Raw genomic sequence first — 22,349 nt, forward strand, 5'->3', positions numbered from 1 at the left:
AAGGGCAGGGAGTGCGCACCCCGCCGCCGGGGGGCAGTGTGGAGGGCGCGCGGGCCGCAGCGGCGCTCCACCGCCCGGTTCCCTTTAGCATATGTGCTGCCGAAGCGAGCACCCGCCCGGTTCCCTTTAGACGGCGCTTCTCCTCAGCCCGACCTCCGGGCAGACACCCAGGACGCCGAGCCGGCCGGCCGCAGCTCCCGACACCACCGGGCACCAGAGGGCAGGGGCCTCGGGCCGGCACCTCGGGGCCGAGGCAGGTGCAGCCGTCCCACCCTCGGCCTCCTCCTCCTGACTCGCGGGGGCCGCACCATGCCTCCCGGCGTGGAGGCACTGGACCTGCCGGCGTGGAACGGAACCTCAGGCCGGTCCTGGGGGCCGCGCGGCAGGTCAGTACCCCCGAGGCGCCCTGGCCGCCAGCCCCCCTGCATTCCACGGTCCCTCCCCGGGGACCCCACCGGTCCTCCCCGACCCCTCCCCGGGCTGCTTTCCTCCTGGGGTCTTCTGGCTCCCGCACCTCCGCGCCATCTCCCACCGCCCCCGCCGGCCTCCGCTTCGCTGCCTCCCGCCCCCGGGGCTCCGAGAGGCCCGCGGGCTTACACGTGGAAAAAGTGCCCCAGGGCCCAAGCTGAGGAGCTCTCCGCCAGCCCCGCCGTCTGCCCTGCCCCGGCGGGAGGCGACGCGGCGGAGGTGGTGGCTCGGGAGGCGGGAACGCCCGGCCACGCGCCCCTGGGCTCCCGGCGCGCACTTCAGCCCTGCGGTCCCGCCACCCCCCGCGCCTCGCCGTGCCCACCCCCGGGCCCGGGTCTGCGCGTCCCGGGCGGCTGCAGGAAGGGTAAGAGAAGGGAGCGTGCCTGGAGGGGCTCCGACTTTAGGGGAGGCGTGCCCGGGAAGGCCGAGATGCGTGTGCGCTGAGCGGTTTTTCCTGCTCGGAAACTCGAACGAAAGCTATGGAAAGTTTTGCAGGCGGAGGCATGGCCCCGCAGCCTTATCGGTTTGCCCAGGCCTGGAAGCCGGAGAGAGGATCAGGGGTTTTCAGGCTAACCGTCAGGTGAGGCGCCTGAGCTGTCTCTTGGAGGATGTCAGATTCTGGAGGAATTCTCATCAAGCGGACGGCTTTACTGTTCTAGACTAGAGCTTCCTTGCTGCCTTGGGAGTGCTTGTATTAACTGCTTGCAGTTGGTTAAATAAGGCTAGGCTTTGCCTTCCGGAACAAACAGGCCTTTTCCTCAGGTGGGAGGGTCACAGTGTGGTTCCTCTGCCTTGATGAAAAGGCGTACAGTTCAGCCGCATGATGCTGCCAAGGGGCCCCACCTCCGTGGTCAGAGCTGCAACCACCCAGCTGCGCCGCTGAGCCCGGAGCGGGGTGTGTGTGTGTGTGGGGGGGGAGTACAAACAGGCCTTGGCTCCCCCTCCTCTGCTCACAAAACAAATATAGAGGTGGGGCGTTAAATTTTCTTAAAATAGTGTAGAGACTCTCCTGCTTTTCCTGCGTGGCATTCACAGGATCATAAACGAACTTAATGCTAGCAAGGAAAGCCAGAATTCAGAAGGAGAATTTACTTGATCTCTGGTGTCTGTCCAGATAAGTATTTACCTAATTCCAAGCAAGCGTGGCATATACTTTTTTAGACTTTTGAAAGGCCAGTTTTTGTTGTTTTGTTTTGTTTTGTTTTTTGGCCAGTTTTGAATTAGAAGACATAACTTTGGTACAACTTTTTTGACAACCGGATACTTGTGAATGTTACAACAAAATGACCATCTCTCTTAAGACTAGATGTCTAGGGCGCCTGGGTGGCTCAGTTGGTTAAGCGACTGCCTTCGGCTCAGGTCATGATCCTGGAGTCCCGGGATCGAGTCCCGCATCGAGTCCCGCATCGAGTCCCGCATCGAGTCCCGCATCGAGTCCCGCATCGAGTCCCGCATCGGGCTCCCGGCTCGGCGGGGAGCCTGCTTCTCCCTCTGACCCTATCCCCTCTCATGCTGTTTCTCTCTCTCTCTCTCTCTCTCTCTCTCTCTCAAATAAATAAGTAAATAAAATCTTTATAAAAAAAAGACTAGATGTCTATTTTTAATGGGGCAGATGGGCAGAAATTATACATTTCTTCCATCTGCCTTAGCTCTAAAAGTCTGTCTGGAAAGGTGGAGAGAAAATGGACTCTGGCTTTATTTATTGTGTTCTGCTTGGACTGATAAACAGGCTTGTGCTTACGGTGGGTGTGGTCTATAATCTTTTTCTTTTAATCTTTATGCCAGTATTTTTCTTAGCCTATCTCCTTAAGGGCTTAACCATTTGCCTTTCCGTGAGTATCTCCAGAGGCTCCCATTCTTACAGTATGGGACACATACTCAGCGGTGAAGCTTTTATGAGGATTCAGGTTTGACATATATATATGTGTGTGGGTCTGGTTGTGCAGTGCCAGTGGGAAAGAGGATTGTATCATTGTAAACTGAGGATGGAAGAAGGGGTCATTGAGAGAGAGGTGGGAGAAGTTGTCTAGACATCAGGATAGGAATTCTGATGTTTTATGTGGAAGGGACCAGCTAGCTTGTTCTCCGCAGAGCTGGGATGTTGGCTTCACACTTTCAGGAACTGCTCACCACCTCTGTGATGTGCTGACCAAACCGCCCAAGTTTGGGGGAATCCGGGAGCTTCTTCCTTTTGAGTCAGCAGTCTCAAGATTTTAGCTCATCTTCCTCTTCATACTTTGAGTCAAACTCCCATTACCGTAAACTTGGCCTTCTCCTGTAGCAAACCTTCCCTAAACCAGGTTCTGTGGCCTGGACCCTTTAAAAAACACACACGTCCCACTCTTCGCCTGACTGTTCTCATGCAGAGGTCAACCTAATGGTGCCAATTTTATTTAATTTCCTGCACTTAAACAGTAAATCCTGATGAAGTGTTTGAGGAGGCCATGTTTTTTTCTCTCAAAAAAACATATCAAAAGTGTTGTTTTTTAACAACAGAATAATAAATATAAAATCTCTTAATGAAGCAAGGAGGAAGAGTAGGGAGACAAATTTCGAACAGAATGACAGAGAATAGAGAACTGAAAGTCAGGAATGATCGTATTCACAAGCTGAGCTCTTCAGGCTCGGTCTCTATTAGTGAAGTGAAACCCAGGATAAGGCAGTCCTCAAAACTTAGTGGGAAAACAGGTGGCTTCTTGTGGCTACAACTTTCAAAGTAAAATCAGTGGCCAAAAGAAACCCTTTTGGCCAGGAAAGTTAGAAGTGGGATTTTCAAAAAAAAAAAAAAAAAAAAAAAAAGGAAGTGGGATTTTCCCTAAGGCTGCGCTTAGCAGAGGCCAGGAGTCTAGGTTCCATGTGTCAGTTCTGAAGAATGAGATCACCCTTCAGGGAGCTCTTACATCACCTCTTGTGAGCTTCATAGAGAAAAGAAATTTTATTTCCAGACTTCATTCTTTTTTACGCAGACTGCAATATTCTTTTCAGGGACAAATGTTTAAAGCCAGGTTTTAGTTGGTTTATTTGTTTGCTTTGGCAATCATCTGGGGGGTTTTCTTCTCATTTTCCTTAGCCTACCCCTAGCTGAGCTTTCTACTCTGTTTTGATCTTAGGTCTCTGCCTCCTTTCCCCCCTTCCCAGCTCCCAAACCCCGGGTGACAAGACAGCTTTGGGGGGGAGGGGGTGTGCCAATATTTCTGTCCCCTCAGTTGGGAGATGGCTCCCTTTCTTTTTCTTTGAACGTTGTCTTTTGTGATCTCCCCTTGAATACATCTGGTGTTTCAGCCTAAAACATCTGTCAGGCTATAATTGGTGACTAGTGAAGCTAAAGGTTCTGAAATATTGTCCTTGCTATAATTCCAGGAAACTCATAATTTAAGCAGTGGGCTTAAAAAAATCATGTCACCTATGGCGACTAGAGGGACTTGTTAGAGATAGAGTGAATCTAGGGATTCCCCAACTGACACTGAGGTGAGCTTGTCTGAAAATAAGGTCAATTCATTCAGTGGTTTGAGGAGAAGAGGATTAATTATGGCTTTATGGCTTTTAATTTCACTTTTCCTTAGGGATAGGCATCAGCATGACTCTGTTAAATTGGGCACTTATTGATATGTTAGAGAAAGCAAAATGTAAGGAGTGTCATAATTCCAGTCATCTTCTCAAGCTTTTTTTTTTTTTTTTTTTTTTTGAGAGGGAGAGATTGAGAGAGAGGATGGGTGGAGGGAGAGGGAGAGAGAATCTTAAGCAGGCTCCATACTGAGCGCAGAGCCTGATGTGGGGCTTGACCTCACGACCCCGAGATCATGACCTGAGCTGAAATAAAGAGTCAGAGGCTTAACTGACTGAAACACCCAGGCACCCCATCTTCTCCAGCTTTAAGTGCCTTTGGAATCCTGTATTGCTGAGAGATGGAGTTTTGCTTTACTTATCTCTGACCTAGGAACCTGATTGGTCAGGATGTGCTTTCAAAGGGGGTGTGACTTTTTCAGAACAAGCACTTTTAAAATGTGCAGCCCTAGTTCTGCTTTTCTGTTGCCCAGAGGCAGCAAAGTGGTGATGGGAGAGGATTTTATAGGAACTTGGTGGCATGGTTGGTCATCTCTAGGGAAATTCCTTAAAGTTGTAGCATGCACATTTTTTATGAGTGGCTCGAGTGGAAAATGAAAAGCCCTACAGGCTTTCTTCCCAGTGCTTCTCAGGATTAGAATGAGCACATCATTTATGTTCTGAGAGCTATGCTTAGAAGGTAACCAAGGTTTCTCTCTTTGACTTTCTTTTCTTTTCCTTTTTTTTTTTTGGCTCCTGACTTCCTTTAATTGGGGCCTAACTATCCCAGAACCTCAGCTGTCTGGATCTCTCTCTTTCTCTCTCTCTCTCCCTCCTCTTCCCTCCTTCTCCCTTCCTTCCTCCCCCTCCCTCCCTCCGTCTCTCTCTCAGCAACTCAGCAAGTCACAACAAAATCAGTTCATTTTAGGAACTGGAGTAGAAGAAAAAACCCAGTGTGGGTTGTTGGGATTGTTCTAAAGTCTTCCATCTGCCAGATTGCCCTGTGACACCACCCCCCGCCCCCCAACACTGAAGTTCAGTCTCTGCATGACTTCCCCACTTTCTCCCTCCCATATAAATGTTGGGCAGGGAAATGCTGGATCACCTGGTATGTATTATTAGATCCTTTTCGACATACCTTATTTTAACTCATAATGATAACTCAAGAATCTGTATGTCAGTCACCAAAAATCAAGAAAATGTGGAATACTTAAGAAAATTAAGATTACATATAACATGACTTCAAGAGATTACTAGGATTTTTTTTTTCTGGTTTATGCACTTTCAGACTTTTAAGATATCTACATACAGATATAAATGTCAACATTTCTTGGAAAGATGGAACCTCAATATATTTATTTTGTAACTTAAAAAAAATTAACAATATGCATAGACATCTTTAGGCCAATACAAAGTTGCCAGTAGGGTTACAATGAACATTTTTGTAGCCATTGTTCTGACTGGTGCTTGTTCTAAAAAACTCACACCCCCTTTGAAAACATACTTGGAGGTTCACAAAGTTTTAGACATTTGTGGCATAAATCCATAGAAGGTTGATTCCTAAATCACAGTTACTCTCCTAGATACTGAGTCCAAGTGCCCTTCAGAAATTTTCATTTCCATCAATAGAGTTTTGTTGTCATTATTGATAAATAAAACTTAAGATAGATTTTCATCAATCTTGCTGTTAGTACATTTTTATTGTTAAATGTTTGCTGTCCTGTTCAGATCCTCAAGCCTGTTATTACACTGGATTGTCTTTTTCTTACTAATAACTCAGAGCTCTCTACAGATAATAGGTCGTAAGCTTTTCTGCCTGTTTAAATATATTACAGACCTTTTCCCCCATTCTGTCTTTCAACTCCTCAAAATTGTAGATATTTGTATTAAGATCTGTCAGTCTTTTTCATTGGCTTCTAAATTTTGTCATCCTTAGAAAGACATGTCAAATTTGGGGCCCCTGGGTGGCTCAGTCGTTAAGTGCCTGCCTTCAGCTCAGGTTATGACCCCGGGTCCTGGGATCGAGCCCCGCATCGGGCTCCCTGCTCCGCAGGAGGCCTGCTTCTCCCTCTCCCACTCCCCCTGCTTGTGTTCCCTCTCTTGCTGTGTCTCTCTCTGTCAAATAAATAAATAAAATCTTTAAAAAAAAAGTTCTATTTTATGCTTCAATTTTATTTTTTTAGATGTATCTAAGTTTTACTTTTGTGTTTGGTTTCAAGGAGGACACTCATTTTCTTTCTCCCCAGCGGATTGCAAATTTTCATGATAACAATTCATGGAATCATTCATTCTTTGGAAAGACTTTAGGAATATTAATTGAAACACAATAGGGTTTCTATCAGCAAACCAAGCAACTAAATTACCTAAAACTCTCTTATGTATCTTGACTAAGTGAGCCTTTTCAGTATATTTTTTTTTAAAGATTTTATTTATTTATTTGAGAGAGAGAGAATGAGAGAGAGAGCACATGAGGGGGGGAGGGTCAGAGAGAGAAGCAGACTCCCCGCCGAGCAGGGAGCCAGATGTGGGACTTGATCCTGGGACTCCAGGATCATGACCTGAGCCGAAGGCAGTCGCTTAACCAACTGAGCCACCCAGGCGCCCCATTTTCAGTATATTTTTAATTCAAATTTTCCTACCTGTGTTTTAGACTTTGCATTCTTGTTGTTGTATTGTTTTTATTATATTTGTTGCTGTTGCTGGCATTATTATTAATTCACCTTATCAGGTACCAGCCAAGGAAATGTTCATGTTGTCAGGGTTATTGTCTCCTTCATTGACTCATTTCTTCCCGCCAAATGTTCCTTGAAACCTATTATGTGTTAGGTGCTCTGCTGTATGCTGGGGGATATAGTGATGAGCAAGACCAGGCCTTCATGCAGTTCTCTTGTAGAGAAGACCAATAAAGAATGTGATCTCAGTTATAAAGGAAATTCAGTGATGGGAGAGGCAGTGGGGAAAGATGAGACGGAGCCAGACATGCAGAGAGCTGGGGGCAGAGCAGAAGGACAGGTGAAACAGCAAATGCAAATGTCCAGATCAGGGACTGTTCCAGGGCCAGGAAGGAGGCCGTGGGGTAGTGAGGAAGGGGAAGGGTGGGTATGGGAAGGAGCGGGTAGGAGACTTTTAGGCAATGATAGGGGGGTTGGATTTTAGTCTGAGAGCAGGGGAAAGCCACTGTGGAGTTTTAAGCAGGGAAATGATAACTGACTTGGGCTTTTAACATTACCCCTCTGGCTACCATATGGGAAAGTGGGAGGCTGTTGAAGTTGTCAGGCGAGAGGTGACAGGGCATGGACCAGGGCGCTGCAGTGGATAGAGAGAGATGGGGACTAATCCATGATGTGCTTTGAAGGAAGACTTGATCAATTGGGTGTGAGGATTGAGGAAAAGGAGGAGTCAAAGTAGGGCTCTGGAGCACAAGTTCCTACACTTACCTGCCCATTAGAATCACCTGAAAAGCTTATCAAAAATCTTGATGCTCAGCTCATAACTGGGCCCCAGTTAAATCAGAATGTCTAGGGGCTGGAAGCCAGGCACTGAAACCTTTTAAAAGTCTCCAGATGCTTCTACTGTATAGCCAAGGGGGAGAACCACTGATAGGGGAAGTGATTTCAGCTGAAACATCTGGATAAATGTGTGTGATCACTGCATTGAGCAGATGGGTGGAGAAAGGGGTGGGGAGGTGGTTGAGAAATCTATTAGACACATGGGTGGAGTTTCAAGGAAGAGGTTGGATAAGGGAGCCTGTTCAAGAGAGAGATTTGCTGGAGTGACAAATGTGAAAAGTCCACATCATGTGGGTAGTATTTAAAGCCACAGGACTGGGCAAAGTCTTCTAGAAGGGAGGACGGAGGATGGAGTATGGAAGAGCCCTGGGCTGTGTCCTGAGGCACTCTGGCAGCTGAACTCAGATGGAAGAGGAGCCAGCAAAGGAGACTGGGAAATGCCCAGTGAGGTAGGCAGAACAAGCAGGGGAGTGGAGTGTCCTAGAAGCAGAAAGAAGAAGTTGTTCCAGGGATGTAGTGGTCAGCGGTGTCGAATGTTGCCAAGCCCCTAAGCTGCAAGCCTGAGTAGTGGCAACTGGAGTCCACAGCAGGAGAGGGTTCACCTTGAGCACATCCACTGGGGTACAACAAATGGAAACCAAGGGTTTGCTCTAGACAATCTGAAGCCCAGAGAGACCCTGAGCAAAGTAAATGTTGGATTTCTTCCATCAGATGGCTTTACCTGTTTTTTCCTTCTCATTTTGATAACATGACCTTTTAGGAGTCTCCTGAATTTATGGATTAGGATGCTATTGTCTGCTAAACACCACACATTTCTAAATAAGAGAAATTATATCTGAAATAGTAGTTTATTTGAACATAACATTTTTTTCCCTTCATTCCTGACTATCTTACAGGCCATGACTCCTTAAGAAAAATTTAATTCCAGGATCAGGAAGGAATACTGGAGGGGGTCAGTAAATTGGACTCTTTGGGGGCAGGTTGCAACTTTAAGGGCCCTTAGTTGCCTCACTCATAAAATAAGGAGACGGGAACAGGTAATCTCTAAGGTAGAGGATTTCAAACTGGGTGCACAGTAGAATAACTTGGGGAGCTTTTTAAAAGCCCTGATGCCCAGGCTGCACCCACACCAATTATGCCAGAATCTCTGTGGTTGGAGGCCAGGCTTCAGTGGTTTTCAAGTGCCCCAGGTGTGTGGCCGATTTGGCAAACAGTGGCTCTGTGTTTTTGTCTAGCTCTTATATTGAATTACCCTATTCTACCCTATTTTGTCTAGCTCTTATATTGAATTACCCTATTCTTGGGTGTTAATATATTCCCTACCTTCAACAAAATCAGGAAGAAGGGAGGAATGGATACTGGGTAGGCAGTTAGCAGTGTCTATCAAGGGAGGTCTCAAAATTTACCTTCCAGGTTTCCTTTCACGGGAAGGGAATGAGGGATACTCTCCATAAAAATGAGGTAGCAAAGGAAGTCCAGGAAATGCGGAATCCAATTTGGGAAGAAGGTGAAGAGAATTCCCACATTGATGGCCCTGAATAGGGATTAGGAGCAACCAGTGTGTAGGCTGGAGCAGGAGGATGAAGCTCCAGGAATGATGAGAAGAAACAAACTGACAAGTTGCCCGACTTATTTGACTGTATTGAAAGGAGCTGGTAGATTCAGCCAGTTTGGTGATAGAGTCCTTATTGGTATGTTGAAAACTAAGCAAATGGGGAAAAAGGCAATTAATGCCAGAACCTTCTTTTTACAAGAAAGAATAAAAAACAGGGCGGTTGGGGGGGGCGGTGCTCAGTCCACAGAGCACGCCACTCTTAATCTCAGGCTTGTTAGTTTAAGCCCCATGTTGGGCATGGAGCCTATCTAAATATATATATATATGAGCCTATCTAAATATAGATATATATACACACACACACACACACACATAATCACAGTGTGCTAGTAGCTCAACTGTGAAAAGTATTTGCATATTCACTTTGTAAATTTTAAATATTTATCCAAAAGTTTTATTAAAATTTTATTGGGACAATGAGTGGGGGAGGTGAATGTGTATATTTGCTGGTGGGGAGCAGATATAAGAGCTAAAATCATCTTTTCCATGGGAGGATATAAATTGATGATATCTAAAAGAGTAATAAATAGTGGGACAATATTGAGAAATATTAAAATAAATAACTGAAGAGAAACATGAAAGAAGTTGCCTCGGAAGGAGTGAAAATCGGGGGTGGGGTTTGTTACAGTTCCTTTGAAATTATGTACACTATTAAGTTTGAGGGGAAAAAAGATGACATTGCGGGGGGTAGGTGAGACCAGATGATGCAGAGCTACCCAGATGTAGGTTCCTGGAAGGCTGGTGGTACTTACTGTTCCCTGTGCTAAGGATACAGGAAGGATAGATTTGGGAAGTGGTTCCCTGCTTCTACTGTGTCATCCTCTGGGACTAGTAAGAGAGTTGTGAATTAGGAAGACCACTCTGTTCTAACACCAGTGCATCAATACAAGATACCTAAGCAGTGATGTCTGTCAGAAGCTGGGGGAACAAACACCAATTTCTCCCAAGCTAAGGAGTTTATAATAATATCAGCAGGGATAACAAAAGAACAACCACATCTAAGCTCTGAAACACTAGAGAAGTCATTCCAAATATTTTTGATAACTTATCCCATCAATTTAAAGAACATCCACCCCCTCTGAATGTATATTTGTATATTGTATATAGAATCATATATACTATAAAACAGGTAAAATAAACATTTTTTGGGGGGGAGGGACAGAGGGAGAGGGAGAGAAAGAATCTTAAGTAGGCTCCATGCCCAGGGTGGAGCCTGATTCGGAGCTCGATCTCATAACCCTGAGATCATGACCTTAGCCAAAGGCAGACGCTTAACCAACAGAGCCACCCAGGCGCCCCTAAAGAGTTTTCTTGATAAATCTGTTTCTTTTTTCCAGATTCTTTTCAGATCAGATCTGCTTTTCATCTTTTTTTAAACTCATGGCAAAGTTTGCACGAGGAGAGTTTTCTTGTTAACTTAGGTCCTTATTAGTTTCCCAGTGAGTCTCGTTTTTTTTGCCAGGATCTTTATATCCCTTGCCCACCTTGTGAGGGTTGACTAAACTGGATAGTATACTCCAAAAGTGCTTAAATGGGCCCACATAAGCCTTTAGTGTTAGGACTGTGCTGAAAATCAGTGAGGCCACCACTGCAAGCCCTATTTTGGGAACTCGCTTTCTTTCCCCCAGGATGCGTTGCCCACCTATGTGAGGCACGGGCATCCTTCGGTCTGACCAAGTGAGGGCAGTTTCGATATGCCAGACAATGATCCCTGTATTGAACCTTCTGTCTTTGCTAGGTTGTCCAGTTAGAAGCCCTAACCCTTTCTTCCCACACAGCAGTGAATGGTCTTAATTCTCCCTTGTAGGCACACACCCCTCTTTGGAGGCCACTGTGGTAGAAAACAATATTTTCTACCTCTTTTTGAGTCATGCAAGCTGAAAAAGTAGCAGCCTGGGCTGGTTAGCTTATTTGCTGAGCTGATTGTACTAATAGGAACAAGGTACCATCATTGAAACTGGTGTGTGCGTTTTTCTGAGGTAACGGTCAAAAGCTTTCACTGGTTCTCATAGGGGGTTATGACCCATGTGAGATTAAGAATTGCTGGTAACTTGTTTTCTTTTACGTTTTTTAAAACTTCAAGCTTCCATAGGCTTTCTTAGTCATTGATTTATTAAGGCTGGAATTGCCCTTGGTCACACGATAGCCTTAAAATTAGCTGACATTACACAGTCCTGATTATCTGAGGGAAGAGTAGGTTTTCTGAATAACAGACAGTAACTTTGATGTGCTTCCTCTCTGACTTCTCCCCATAGTACTAAGGCTTGGGCTTCTTTCTTTCCCAAGTCCTGTTTACTTTGCCATTCTAGCATCTCTCGCTTTTATTTAGCCCATCATGTGGGTGAATTTCCATTCTATTCCAGATCTTGTTTTTATGTTCACCAGTACTGTGCTTTTTCCCTCTGATACTTTGGTCTTTAACAGTGCTCTTTATTAAGCTTATATAATCCAGATCCTATAGTTTAGCGAAACATAAATAATTCATGAGTCATGATTGTTCTTATTTATTTCGTGCAATTTCAATTTCACGACTATGCTGCAGCTGATGCGTCAGATTTAGATCTCCATTGATTTCTCTTCCTTAACTGTTTTTATGGTGCAGTTTCTCTTCCCCCGAATTGTGTTACAAGTTCTCTGCTCTCTGTCCTTTTCTCAGTCCGCTGGTGATTTTCATCATTTGTGATAGAACTTGCAGTGTTTCTCCTGCTGACTTAATTCTTGCTTATAAGGTTGTGATTGCAGCTTCAAGCCTCCTGTACCAAACACCCAGCCTGGTGCTCAGCACAGGAGGGTGTTGGATGAATATGTGTCAAATGCAGGGATGTTTTAGTCCTGTGATACTCTCTTGCCTCTCTTGTTTTTTTAGTTTTCCTTCTTTTTCACTTTGCCCCATTTGTTTGTTTGCACCATTATATTTTTGTTATAAGATGTCTAGTTGTATGTGAGTGTGTGTTTAACACCCTTCACTGACTAGGGAAATAGGGCAGATCTACAAATTGGGAAGATCAGGGCAAGAACGAGCCCTCAGAAAAGTAAAGGTTAGCAAGCTTAAGCATTTACGTTATCCTTGAGATTCCAAATTCTTGAACCAAAATATCATTACCTTTTCTTCCAAACTTAGGTGTTATTTTTTTTGGTAAAGATTTATTTATTTACTTTGTGGGGAGGGGCAGAGGGAGAGGGAGAGAGAATCTCAAGCAGACTCCCCGCTGAGCACAGAGCCCACTCCGGGCTCCATCTCACAACCCTGAGATCATGACTGGAGCCAAAATTGAGTCCGAACGCTCAACCAACTGAGCTACCTGGGCGCCCCCAGATGTTATTTCTAAACTTAAGTTGGACTTACTAAAAACAGCCATCTCATAACTTTATTATTCATATTAATTTTTTTCTGTATTTCTATTGATTACATTTGACTAGTACTATCCTTTATTTCATCAAGTGGTTCCTGTATGCTTGAGGGGAAAGTTTTTCATGCTGTCTTTTCCATTTTTCTTTTTTTTTTTTTTAAAGATTTTATTTATTTATTTGAGAGAGAGAGAATGAGAGACAGAGAGCATGAGAGGGAGGAGGGTCAGAGGGAGAAGCAGACTCCCTGCCAAGCAGGGAGCCCGATGCGGGACTCGATCCCGGGACTCCAGGGTCATGACCTGAGCTGAAGGCAGTCGCTTAACCAACTGAGCCACCCAGGCGCCCCCCATTTTTCTTTTCATCCTTCACCGTGCTAGAATTATTACAGCTGCTCTGTAAGTGAAAAACTTCCAGATGGACAGAGCTCTGTAAATAATTTAACACCATAAATGCTGATGTTTGTTCTCTCTCACTTTGTGTGTGTGTATGTGTGTGTGTGTGAATTACCTTTTTTTTTTTTTTTTAAGATGTTATTTATTTAGGGTGCCTGGGTGGCTCAGTTGGTTAAGCGACTGCCTTCAGCTCAGGTCATGATCCCAGGGTCCTGGGATCGAGTCCCGCATCGGGCTCCCTGCTCTGCGGGGAGCCTGCTTCTCCCTCTCCCACTCCCCCTGCTTGTGTTCCCTCTCTCGCTGTGTCTCTCTCTGTCAAATAAATAAATAAATAAAATCTTAAAAAAAAAAAGATGTTATTTATTTATTTGACACACAGAGAGAGCACAAGCAGGAGGAGCAACAGGCAGGCAGAGGGAGAGGGAGAAGCAGGCTCTCTGCTGAGCAAGGAGCCCGGTGCAGGGCTCGATCCCAGGACCCTAGGATCATGACCTGAGCCGAAGGCAGATGCTTAACGACTGAGCCACCCAGGCGTCCCTGTGGATTAGCTTCTTAATAAGGTTTCTTAGGGTAATGTTAACATCAGTTACCATTTTTTGAACATGTAGTGGCCAAGTAGTCAAAGAAACCAGCAGCTGAAAGAAGTACTCGACGCCACTGGAAGCAGCTGGGGCACTGTCTTCTCTGGGCCTGGGGTGTTCAATGCGTATTTCAGTTACAACACAGAACATGTTTTATTGTGCTTTCACGTATTCATAGCTCTCCTTCCCACTGCACTGAGCTGGAAGACAGGAAGATGTCTCGGGTGGAGCTGGGCTCACAAGGCGTTCACTAAGTATTTGACCTAGCGCCCTGTGTTTCACACCACTGTTTTTGAGAAAACCATCTCTTCTTTCTTCAGTATGGTGTTTCTCACATTAGAGACCAAGGCAGGAGTTTCCACGCCGTGTTCTGAGGGTTCTATCACAACTTTCCAGATGCCTTTTTCCTTTTATTAAATGGAAAAAATACCGTGACTCATCAGGATGACCACATTAGCAACACAGATCCACTAAAGTGATGGTGGTTAACTCTAAATTTAGTACTGCTCAAACATGCCCACGAAGATTTCTTCTGGCATGTTCTCAGGGGTCTGAAGGCTCGTGTTGGAGGATGTTGCAGTCAGGCACAGTTAAGATGCCGCGTTGTTCTGGGAAATGCCTCCCTCTGTGCTCCTTGTCGGGGGCCGCCATGACACCCCCCCCCTGTGTGTTCTGATGGGATTTCCCCTCTGGCTCTGTGAACCCCTCTGTCAGAGTTAGGCCTGTTTCCACAGTGCTTTTCACACTAGCGTACAGCATTCACTGAGCTATGTGGTAATTTGGGAATATGCATTCACGGGTCTCTGCTATCGGATGCCGAGCATCTGCAGTCAGGGACGCTCTCCAGCATTGAGTCCCAAGCACCCAGCTCAGTCTCAGTAAGGCGGTCCGATCCAATCCAAAGCTGACTAGAGTGGATGCAGACAAACACATTTTAAAGGTCTCCTCATTCTTTTGAGATTGAGACTCATGTGGTCACTGATTTTTCATTTCTACAAGTATTTTTTGTTTTTCCCAAATTGGTCTTATAGATATTTTTACCTGTTCTTGTCTTTCAATATGCCAAACATGATCATCTTCCAACCCGTGTCTGATTCTTATGGACTTGGCACTGTTTCTGCTCCCTGTTTCCAAGTAGACTCTTCATGTTGCTTGGTTATATCTTACAACCTGCCGATCAATGAGTTTTTCAAGTTATATGTCAGAGTGGCCAAGTCTTAGGATGAACCTCTGAAGAGGTCTGAGTTTGCTAGGAGACAGAACAGTCTCAGTCTGGAGCCCCCTGAACCGAGCAAGCTCATGGTTTGATGTGAGGCTCAAAGGGCTGTGTTGTGGGCATCATTTCTCACGATGAGCCTATTTTTTAAATTTCCTTTTTCTTTTCTTTGATTTGAAACTACTCTGGCCTTCTCCATAGTCCTTTAACTTTGGGGACAGGCCGTTGTGATGCTAGGTACTTTTCTGAGAGGGTGGCTCTTTGGGACCCCCATCTAAATTTGAGGAGGATCTCCTGTCAGATCTTGGATGGGCTTTCGGCCTTGAGTCCTGGCTCCCTCATTCCCCTTTCCTGGGGCCGTGGACTGAAGCCTAAGTGGGCATGAATGGCAGTGGGCCCCCACTTCTCCAGGATCCCCCCAAGACTAGACTGGGAGTTCCTTGCTCTTAAATTTTTAAGTGTTCTTAGAAATACCTTTATTATTATTATTTTTTAATTGAAATATATTTGATGTATAACATTGTACAAATTTAAGGTGTACAACATTTTGATTTGATACATTTATATATTGTAATATGATGGCCACTGTAGCAATAGTTAGCTCCTCTGTCACCTCACAGAATTATCATTTCCTTTTTGCAGTGGGAATAATTAAGATCTAGTCTCTTGGCAAGTTTGATGTTTATAATACAACATTATTGTCTATATTCACTGTATTGTGTATTAGATCTCTAGGACTTATTGGTCTACGTTTAACTCCTCAGTCTTTTACAGGTACTTCCTCCACCTACCCCCCCAAAAGAAGTATGCATTTTATCCAGCATCTGTCTTTTCTCTTTTCTTTTTCTTTTCCTTTCTTCCCTTTCTAACCTCCCTCTTCCTCCCCTTTCCTTTCTCTTTCCTTTCCCTTTTCCCCTTCCTTCCTTCCTCCCTCCCTCCTTCCATCCCTCCCTTCCTCCCTCCCTCCCTCCTTCCCTTCCTTTCTTCTACCCAGCAGGAAAATTCTAAATAACCTAGCCTACTAATTCTGGAAATAGAAGATCTAAAAATCAATTTAAAGATAGAAAATTATTAACTGAGTGTAAGTCTTAAATAGTCTTAAAATAAGCCTTAAAATACTCTTTCCCTTTTAGTCGTCTTTTTGTTTGTTTGTTTGTTTGTTTATTTATATAGACTCCACACCCAACATGGGGCTTGAACTCACGACTCTGAGATCAAGTGTCACATGCTCTACTGATGAGCCAGCCAGGCACCCTCCGCTTTAGTCTTCTTTAAAACTTGTTAGTTGAGGTAGATAATGTAGATCTGAAGTCAGTATAAAAATAGGTCATTTAGATATTTCAGGTGAAGAGTTGTCCCCAAATGACCCCAATTATAAAAACTTCCCTAGAAATGGGTACCTTGAATGATTGGCTGAACTTAGTAAAATTTAATCCTTAAATTTACCATCAAGACACTTCCTGTTGTATGAAGCACGAAACTAACTCAAACTACCATAAGCCCTAAAGAGTATTTATTAGCTTACATTGCAGGTCTTGGGATGAATGGCTTCAGGCACAGCTGGATCCAGGAACTCAAGTATTATCATTAGGCTTAGTGTCTATCTTTTGTCTGTTCTGTGCTAGCTCCACTCTCTGGCATGCTCTTTTATATGGCAAGGTGACTTCCACAAACTCCAGACTCACAGCCTTTGCTTTAAGTCTATGATCTCCAAACTTTGTTGATTATGTATCCAGTGATAAAAGCTAAGCACATGTTCTCAATGTGTGTATATTTACTTATAAATTATATGTGATTATATACCACTGTTATTCTATATGTTACATTAGTTATTAGTAGAGTTCAGGTTTCTTTTGTTTTAAGATAAAGAAGAAAATAGGGGCACCTGGCTGGCTCAGTCAGTAGAGCTATGACCCTTGATCTCGGGGTGGTGAGTTCCAGCGCCTTGTTGGTCATAGAGTTTACTTAAAATAAAAAACTAAAGTATAGAATTAATTTCTAAAAAAGATAAAGAATAAAATAGAAGTACTAATACTTTCTGTACTGCCAGTGGATTGTTTTGCATACCCCAATTTGGAGACAGCTTAGTGGACATCTCTCCCATCAGATATAATCACAGTCTTGGGACCACAGCTCATTAGTTCTTTTTGGCCTAGCTTGAGTCACATGCCCATTCCTGAGTCCAGAGCTGTCAAAATAGTAAAAGCAAACTTTTCTAGTGTAAAGTGACACAAATATCTGAATAGGTATAATTAGATAATATTTTAACTTTTTAAAGGTATTTACATTTTTGAACCTTATTTGAACCCTTATTTCATTGCTATATTATCAAAAAAAGGGCATAATCATTCAGTACGATGTTATAGAACAAAGATTCTCTATTTTCATAGCAATTTAATTCCATTAGTCAGTACTTAATTTCTGTGATGTCATACCCAGTGTATCATGAAAGTATCCAATCTAGTTTTTGTTAATATTCCAGTGACAGGTGAATGCTTCATGTTAAGATATAGGAACTGATGACTCTTGCAAATAAAATCCTGTTCTTATAAATTTTGACAATGGCCATTTTGCACAAGATGGATAACTGTGTGGAAAGGCAAGTGATAGAGGGTCCTGAATAATTTTCGGATTTCTAAAGAGAAGAGGAGGTCACTGGTTGAACGGAGAATTTTGCTTGTAAGAATGGGTAAAGAACATGAACAGAAAATATTATTCAGAAACTTTCTTTTTTAAAAAAATATTTGAGAGAGAGAACAAGTGTGTGTGGGGGAGGGGCATGGGGGGAGAGAGAAAATCTCAAGCAGACTACACGCTGAGCATGCAGCCCCACACAGGGCTTGATCTCATGATCCTGAGATCATGACCTGAACTAAAACCAAGAGTCAGACGCTTAACTCATTGAGCCACCCATGTGCCCCTCAGAAACTTTCTGATGAACAAGATGTTCTCTTTTTTTAAAAATTGGTCTTCTGTGGCAGAAATGCAATGGCTCATCTTGATTCTGAGGTGAGAGAAGAATGTCTGAGGGAAGACCTGAAGTTTTACTTCATGAACCCTTGTGAAAAATACCGAGCCAGACACCAGATTCCATGGAAGTTGGGATTGCAGATTTTGAAGATAGTCATGGTCACCACACAGGTAATTCATATTATCAGTTTTTTTTTTACCTTATCCCAAGATGAAATTGTTTTCATGTGTTCTGCCCTTGACTTTTTTGTTCTGAAAAGTCCACAGTCAAGTTCATAAAACTATAAAGTTATGCTGACTCTGGAGGGCAGATGATAGGTTGAAGTTCAGTTTCGATGATGACCTTGTTTTAGTAAGGGCTTCTGAGGCCATCTTCCCACAGGTTCTGCAAATAGAGATGAATAGTAGGTCTATATAATAGCAGATCGATATGGGGTGGGGTGGGGTGGAGTTCTGTATCTGAATGAAGCACACAGACTGGTGAAACCTGCTCAATCCCAAGTGAGGGTGTTCTTGAAATTTCTCATCTTCTTTCAAATACACTTTTGAAATCACATTTTTGACTGTTTTGACTTGAGACTTGACAGAATTCTGTTTCCTTTCCCATCAGTAGCTAAGCTGGTAAGTAAATGCTTACGCTTGGGCCTGTCAGGAGCATAGGAGGGCTACACTGGGATCTTCTGTTGAATTTCATATGGTTGAGACTTTACTCTCAGGATCACACCAGCCATCAGAGTTGTCATCTAATTTTTGAAACTGTGGTTTGGAACCCGTTTCAGGGAGGCTCCTTTCTAGGTAACCACATTTGAAATGTGTGCCCTTCTAAAAACACTACCAATTTGGGGTGTTTGGCTCCTTTGGCAAATCATCGTCCTGTTATCAATGTAAAGATGTTCTTTCTGGAACATAAAAATGAATACCTTTCTAAAAATACCTTCGTATAGTTTTAGAAATGAGAGGAGGTTCCTGTTGTAACTGAAGTTGCATCTTTATTCTGTGATCATAAAGAGGTCTTTTCATTGGATGTCATGCTTTCCACTCCACCAAGTTTTAGGGTAACCAAGTTGCTTTAAAAGAAACAACAAAGTTGAAAAAAATCCAACAAAGTTGAGATACAGGGACCCCGTTAAATGTGAATGCTTGGCTTTTTCCGTTTAAAAATCTTTTCATTTTAATTCTTGGTTTTGAAGTTTTAATTTTGGCATCCTATGAAGTAGGTACATTACTGGTATACTTGGAAGGAGGAGAAATAATGTCCCCTTTCTCATTTGGTTAATTTTAATTGTTTCCCAATTTCTTCTCTGGACAAACCAACTTTCAGTTCAGCTTCTTGATCTGTTAATGTTACTAAAACTCCACCTCATCTAGGTATAGAACATCCCGATCTTTGACTTAACTTCTTTGTCCTGACGTCTAGTAAATCTCATGGATTCTTCCTTAAAACTGTGTCTACTTATGCTTTGCCATACTCACTATCTTCTCTCTCTAGGACAGACTCTTATCTCATTAATTTATGTATGAAGCACCTCCCATGCTGTGTGTCTTGCTGGGAATACAGCTGGGAATAGGTCACTGCTGCTGAGAGGTAACCTAACACGTGGCATAGCATTCGCCATGTGCCAGGCACAGGTGCTCTCTGCATGTTCATTCATTTCATCCTCACGGTAACCCTGGGAGGCGGGGTCAGTTATTGCTCCCTTCTTGTGGATGAGGAAATGGAGCCAAAGAGAATAAGTAATTTGCTTATGGCCATTCAGTTGGTAAGTGGTAGAGTCGGATTGGAGCCCTGCGGTCTGGCTCTAGAGTCTGCACTCTTACCTTCAGATTGGTTTTATTCCAAACGTGGGTGCTGTCCTCAGTTTGCAGTCTAGGAATACAGACAAGTTGATAAGGCTGCTTCCAGACTTTGTCTTATGCCTACCTTCCTTATCCACACCCACACCAGTGCATTCAATGCTAATATCAAATGAATTTTTCTTAGAATGCCTTAATTGGGTCACTCTCCTGCTCAGAAACTTTTGTGGTCCCCATTTTCCCACAGAAGAAAATCTTGATTATGGAGCTTGAAATTCAGATTTCCACAGTCTCCTTCGACTTGCCTTTCCAATGGGTTTTCATCTATTTCCTCCCCAATCCCAGCCAGCTGGATGCACCCGGGGATTCTCATCCCTGCCCTGTTTGCTCCACGAAGTCCAGAGTGATTCTTTTTCTCCATCATCTTGCAGGTGCCCTTGGAAGTCCCCCACCGGTCTTGCCTGACCACTCACCACATGGTTTTCCTGGGGACACTAGTACCTGTTGCTATCTATCTCGCTGCTTTTGCTTTTAATAGACTACTTCTGGGAAAAGATAATTTACTTTTTGTGTGGGTATATCTTGTCTTCCCTAACAGTGTTGGGAGGGATTAAACTCTTGTCCTGCTGGAGGACCATTCTAATAAGTTTTGCTACAGGGGTGATATCTAATTGGCGCAGATTTCTCGAATACCTTTCCTTCTTTCAGATCCCACTTGTCCCTCCTCCTCTTTTTCTGTCTCTTAGCACTCCATCCTCAAGTCTATTGGGATGGGTGGCATTTTATCAGGGTTGATAGGGAGGAAACTTTTTAAAAAAAAAGACATTCCTACTCTGCATTCTGCAGTAATTTATAATTTTGAGAGAGGTGTCCACATTTTTTTTTGCCAGTTCTACTTGTTCCTTCCCATATTTTTTTGTATATTATTAGAGCAGTATCTTGTTTTTATCTGGTACAGAATATTTTCTCCTACACTGATTTAATAATCAGACCTTCACAATCTTTGCCAGGCTGCACTTAATGTGTAACTATTTTTCTGTCTAATATCATAATCTCGGCAAATCTTAAGATCCAGTTAGTGGGGCAAGAGTGCATTTTTCTGTCAACCATTTGACCAAATCCATCATCTTACTCTTGCTCCATAGGGAATATTTGGTTCTGCCATAGCAGGAAGGGGATTTATGATCTCCTCCTGAGGGTTTCTCTTCTCTACTAACAGATGCTTTGAAAATCCCAACGCTGACCTGATGCTGGGCCATATAAGTGATCTTAGCTTATTCTAGGAATAATGGAATGGAGGACATTTCTTGTTGCTGATGCCAGATGGGGGTGGTTCTAAGCAGAGATTACACCTTCATGTTCTCTCATTCCCAAAGTTGGGTTGATGAGCTTTGAGTTTAAATAAGGTGGTAGCTTAAAATATCAGCAAATAGTATGCCACTTTCTTGGTCAAGTTATCCATTCCCCATTCTGATTTTTTTGGTGTGTTTTTTTGTTTTGTTTTGTTTTGTTTTTAGCTCAAGTCTGACTGTGGGAGGAATGGGTCAAATATCCCTGCTTCTAGAGTTAAGTTGGCAACATCTCTGTTTGAGAGGTGGTGTGGCCAGGTGGTCAAGAGAAGGGATATGTAAGCCTAACAGACCTCACTCTGACACTTTCTAGCTGTTCCAACCTGAATAAGTTCCCTGACTTCAGTTGCACGTGTATAAAATGGGATTCTGTTCATCAACGGATTCAGTATTTGACCCTGGCATTGTGATGGGCACTATTCCAGTTCCTGAGCAGGGGGGGGAAAGCCTGTCCTTGTGGAGCCCAGTGTAATATCCCCCTCATAGGGGTTTGGCGAATTAAATTTTTTAAAGATTGTAAATTTTAGGCATGGTCCCTGATACTCAGTAGATAAGAGCTGTTATTCAACACCATGCAACTTGATCTTGCCCCCATCATATCCCAACTCAGGACAGAATAAGCACTCAGCAAACTTTGACTGAAAACTTAATTCATGTGCGTGTATACCAGTTTTTTTTTTTTTTCATTTGTGTGTCAGTATTTAATAAAACCTTGAAACAATCATGTGTGTATTGGTTCCCTGGTTTACTTTTGGCTTTCAAAAAGCAACATGACCTTTTTTGGCATCTCCTACAGCTACCATTGACAGATGTTGTGTGCTTGGAAAAACCTTTAGCTTCCAGTTGCTTGATTTCTAGCACAGGTTGGAGGATGTGGGGTTTCTTATCTGATATTTTCCTTAGACTAGCTGGGTTTTAACAATTGCTCAATCCTTTGACTTGGTATTTGAGGAATGTGACCTGGTGAGGCTCAGATGCTAAAGAGTGTCAACTAAGTACGTTCTCAAACAGTAGTGGCAATTCTCAAAAGCTAGCCCTTAAATTCTTTTCTATAAGAAGAGTCCCAAAGGCAGATTCTTCAACAGAGGTAAATTGTATAGCACAATAGAGTGACTTTGGAGTTAGACCTGACTTTCATTCTAGTTACAGGACTTAGGGCAATTTAATAGGGCTACATCTCAGTTTCCACATGCTTTAACCATAGTGACGTCACCTTAGAGTTGTGTTAGTAACGGAGCTAGTGCTTGTAATGCAGTTCAGTAAGCACCTGGAGTATAATAGTTGCTGAAAATGGTAGCTAGTATTTTTAATTATTCAGCCTTTTCAAAAAGTCAGACAAAAACTTAAAAGCTAAAAAATAGTATATACATTTGCATATGCAGATTACTGTGTGTTTATCTGAAAGGTTCATTAGTTGAGGTCTGGTTCAGTGCCATGCAGTCTCTCATATCCAACCGTGGAGTGACAGCACATAGCAGAAATGCCACCGTCATCTAGTCGGACTTGCTGATTTCACACATGAAGAAACAGAATCCCAAATTGCTTTGGAGACTTAGTGGGA

General features: G+C 43.4%; 1 protein-coding gene across 1 annotated transcript in view; it reads left to right on the forward strand.

The window, feature by feature from the left end:
- The first annotated feature begins 846 nt into the window (after positions 1-846).
- The window catches only part of MCOLN2 (mucolipin TRP cation channel 2), a 53,197-nt gene continuing 31,694 nt past the window's right edge, over positions 847-22,349 (forward strand). Inside the window, exons 1-2 of the mRNA XM_045897302.3 lie at positions 847-1,048; positions 17,657-17,816. Of these exons, the coding sequence (XP_045753258.2) occupies positions 948-1,048; positions 17,657-17,816 (261 nt within the window). The 5' untranslated portion in view covers positions 847-947. The remainder of the gene's footprint in view (positions 1,049-17,656; positions 17,817-22,349) is intronic.

The sequence above is a fragment of the Mirounga angustirostris genome, unplaced genomic scaffold, assembly GCF_029215605.1.
Source record: "Mirounga angustirostris isolate CCGP_5_RB_7025 unplaced genomic scaffold, mMirAng1.0.hap1 SCAF_4, whole genome shotgun sequence".
In the NCBI taxonomy this organism is placed as follows: domain Eukaryota; kingdom Metazoa; phylum Chordata; class Mammalia; order Carnivora; family Phocidae; genus Mirounga; species Mirounga angustirostris.